The 4,082-nt window shown below is 35.3% G+C and overlaps 1 protein-coding gene across 1 annotated transcript in view; it reads left to right on the top strand.

Annotated features, from left to right (window-relative positions):
* Window positions 1-4,082, top strand: part of LOC106468373 (abnormal spindle-like microcephaly-associated protein homolog) — a 13,098-nt gene that overhangs the window by 8,498 nt on the left and 518 nt on the right. Inside the window, exon 3 of the mRNA XM_022397454.1 lies at window positions 2,167-4,077. Coding sequence (XP_022253162.1) covers window positions 2,167-4,077 — 1,911 coding nt within the window. The remainder of the gene's footprint in view (window positions 1-2,166; window positions 4,078-4,082) is intronic.

Raw genomic sequence — 4,082 nt, 5'->3', positions numbered from 1 at the left:
TTCACAGTTAACGTCGTTACAGGGTGAAGACCGACGTAGCAGTTATATGGGAAACTACAATTCACAGTTAACGTCGTTACAGGGTGAAGACCGACATAGCAGTTATATGGGAAACTGGAATTCACAGAGAACGTCAACTTCAGATATAACACAAATCGTGATTCTTCTCATCCAGGTTATTTTGTCACGTTTCAGCCATGTGTAGACAAAACAGTGGCCTTTAATGTTGTAAAAGAGAACGCTGCTTCGTTGAGCCCCCTATTTTCATCACGACATTTAAAGTAGATGTGGCTTGTTACATTTTGCTTATTTTGACGTTTTTGTGGTCTTCTTTCCCTATTTAGATAAATAGATAGATTTAGTATTGATATTAAAATAGAACATTAGGCAGACAAGGAGGCGTGTAGGTAAACAGACAAAGGCGTATAGAGGAGCAAAGACAAATAACGTCTAGTTCTGAATCCTAACTTCAGGTTTTACGTGTTTCGGTTACAACTTATGAAGGTAACTTTAACGTCATCATGCAATTATTTATAGATTATTTGGTCATGTTATATAAAAATAGATATTTATACATATTTCTTAAAAATAAGTTTGTTTGTTTGTAATTAAGCACAAAGCTACACAATGGGCTATCTGTGCTCTGTCCACCACGGGTATCGAAACCCGGATTCTAGCGTTGTAAGTCCGCAGACATACCGCTGTGCTACTGGGGGGGCTCTTAAAAATGAAGCTTTCTCTCAGTCTCTTTATTAAAAAAACAAAAACGAAAATCAATATTTTGTCCAGTAGCTATCTCATATTTTACGAAAATAAAAAGGTTCTAAAAATCCTCTACTAAAACCAAAAATGTCAAGAGTGTGTTTTTTTCTTATGTAACTAGAGAAAGGAAATGATTTTAGTTTAAAAACAACGATGACAGTTTCGCAGACTAATGAAAGCTTAGTTTCTCATGTTCTGCTGTCCATTGTTGCACATTCCAAATCACTAGGTGTTTTCACCATTTTAAATATACGCTCCTCGAAATCACAGTAGAATAAGTCATAAATCACAAACCAGAATATACTGGTGTCAAGGTTTACGTTTAAACATGTGGCGATAGGAAAATCGATTTTTTTTTATGTCACACGCATTATTAATTAACGCCGTTCTCTGCATCAACTAGTTCAGCGTATGTGTCATTTGGGAGGGCGTGTTTCTTACATGTCCATTTGCAATAAGTTGGGTCCCTGCAATCTTATACTTTTATTTAAAAGCGTGTATATGAAAATATATGTTATGCTTTCATTATACATAGGTATAAACAAAGGGCGCTTCTAAGACTTCATACAACTTAAGTCAGGCATGTATACAGTTAGATTGTTCTCGTTCTTATGGAATATTATATTTATATGATTTATTTCACTTTGCGCGTTATACAGATATGTGAGTGTATATTGCTTTTTATCCGTTAACTTTTTAAAGACACTTTAAGCGGGATAGAATAATGAAAAAGAGAATAAAAGTATTTGGTATTTTCAACCTGAATGGCATCTTAGACGAAGCGTGGATTAAATGGACTGGTGAAAGACTCCCAAGGTTTAGAACTGTTGATCAGAAGGAGGGCAGTACCTACCGCCTACATGATCTTTCTTAACCCTATAAGTTTTTATAACGCATCCACATGTGATAATATATATGTATATATATATATGAATTATTACGTATATTTCTTCCTCCTAATGTGAAACGTTTTAATCCATTGTTAATTACTTGTATTTTATTCTCACGTTTTAGCTAACATATTGTGTTATTATTACGTTATCTCTATTATCATGGAATGAACCAATTTGTGTTCAGAACAGATATGAAACGTGTGTTGCATAAATGAAAGTTTAATGAGAAGTGTAACTCGTGTTACTTTTAGCCGTTTACGACAAACGTTTTTTTTTTTTTGTAAATATTTTATTTTAAAATAGCCATTCTCAAGTACATATTCACGTCTGATTCACAAAGTTAGTAACAGAAAAAACATTTAAAAAGCATATTTCTCTGTTGCTCGTTCTAGGTATTTTTTTAGGCATATCAAACAAAATTGCGGTTCAAATATTTTTTGTAAATTTTTCCACAGAATTGTTCAGACAGGCTTTTCTATATAATCTTTGTTTTTTATCTTATATTCGTCAGATAAACCTGATTCTTCCAAAGTATTATCATCTGGTTCTACTGAAGAGGAAGTAGCTGCTATAAAAATACAGTCAATGTACAGAGGACGTACAGTACGGAAGCAGTGTAATGTTCAGAACAAACCTCAGAGTCCACAGGACGTTGTCAACGTGCACACCAGTGCAAGTGAACCAGTAGGAAAGGAATCAAATATTCTGAATATGAACAATGAAAAACTAGAAACCAATGGATGCCAAAATATCGACCTCGAAGAGGACGAATCACTGCAGTTAGCAGCAACAAAAATTCAAGCAAGTTTTCGTGGCCATAAAGTGAGAAAGAACCTGGGAGCAAACAAACCTGTGTCAAATTCTTTGAAACACACATCGAAAGAAGCAAACAACAACTTAAAAAATGGACGTGACAATGTAGAAGGCGATGAATCTGCCAATTTAACAAAGGAAACTGTGGATAACGAGCTCGAAGGAGCTGCAATAAAACTTCAAGCGCAGTTTCGTGGCTACAAAGCTAGGAAAAGTATCAGAAATCATGAACAAAACCATACACTTTCTACATCTTCACATACAACTGTGCAAATGACAGAAAAACACCCAGAAAAAGATGTAACATCAGTTGAAAATGATACTGATTTAGTACAAGCTACAATCAAAATTCAAGCGTCTTTCCGTGGGCGAATGACGAGAAAACAATTGAACATAGAGAATGATGAAAATTTTTCACAAGTGAAGAGCGAGCTCACTGACCAAACAGGAAATTCACATGTAAACATCAAAGTTAATCATTCTGAAAAGGTGGAAAGACTAAATGAGCCAGAGAAAACTGTGAATAGAAGTGATATAAACCAGCCGGGCGAAGTGATGGAAAATGAATACAATGGGACGATACTAATAAGAAATGGGTCAGCTGATGAACAGGAAAAAAACTTCAATCGAATTCAGTCGAAAGGATTGGTAGAACTTGGAAGTTTAGCAGCTAATGGGACCAACAAAAGTTCAATTATGAGCTTTCAAAATGAGTTAATAGAAGACAAAGAAATGGAAAACGCTGCAGTTAAAATCCAAGCAAATTTCCGCGGTCATTTAGCTCGTAAGAATCTACAATCCACGGGTATTCATCAGAAGCAAGACTCATTCCAAGGAGTAAGTGAATCACATAGTGAATATAATGAAAATTTGACTATAAGCTCTCAGAATGGGCTAACAGAAGACAAAGAAATGGAAACTGCTGCAGTTAAAATCCAAGCAAACTTCCGCGGTCATTTAGCTCGTAAGCATCTTCAAACATCAGATATTTATCACAAACAAGAAGCGTTCCAAGAACTAAATGAATCACCTGGTGAGAACAACGAAAATTTGACTATAAGCTCTCAAAATAAGTTAACAGAAGACAAAGAAATGGAAAATGCTGCAGTTAAAATCCAAGCAAACTTCCGCGGTCATTTAGCTCGTAAACATCTTCAAACATCAGATATTTATCACAAACAAGAAGCGTTCCAAGAACTAAATGAATCACCAGATGAGAACAATGAAAATTTGACTATAAGCTCTCAAAATGGGTTAACAGAAGAGAAAGAAATGGAAAATGCTGCAGTTAAAATCCAAGCAAACTTCCGCGGTCATTTAATTCGTAAGAATCTTCAAACATCAGATATTTATCACAAACAAGAAGCGTTCCAAGAACTAAATGAATCACCAGACGAGAACAATGAAAATTTGACTATAAGCTCTCAAAATGGGTTAATAGAAGACAAAGAAATGGAAAATGCTGCAGTTAAAATCCAAGCAAACTTCCGCGGTCATTTAGCTCGTAAACATCTACAAACCACGGGTATTCATCAGAAGCAAGACTCATTCCATGACACAGGTTTATTGTCCAACGACCTCGACGAGGATGTAACTCTCAACTGTCAAAGTGGA

The sequence above is a fragment of the Limulus polyphemus genome, unplaced genomic scaffold (assembly GCF_000517525.1).
Source record: "Limulus polyphemus unplaced genomic scaffold, Limulus_polyphemus-2.1.2 Scaffold88, whole genome shotgun sequence".
NCBI lineage: Eukaryota > Metazoa > Arthropoda > Merostomata > Xiphosura > Limulidae > Limulus > Limulus polyphemus.
This window is presented reverse-complemented; position numbering and strand designations above follow the sequence as displayed.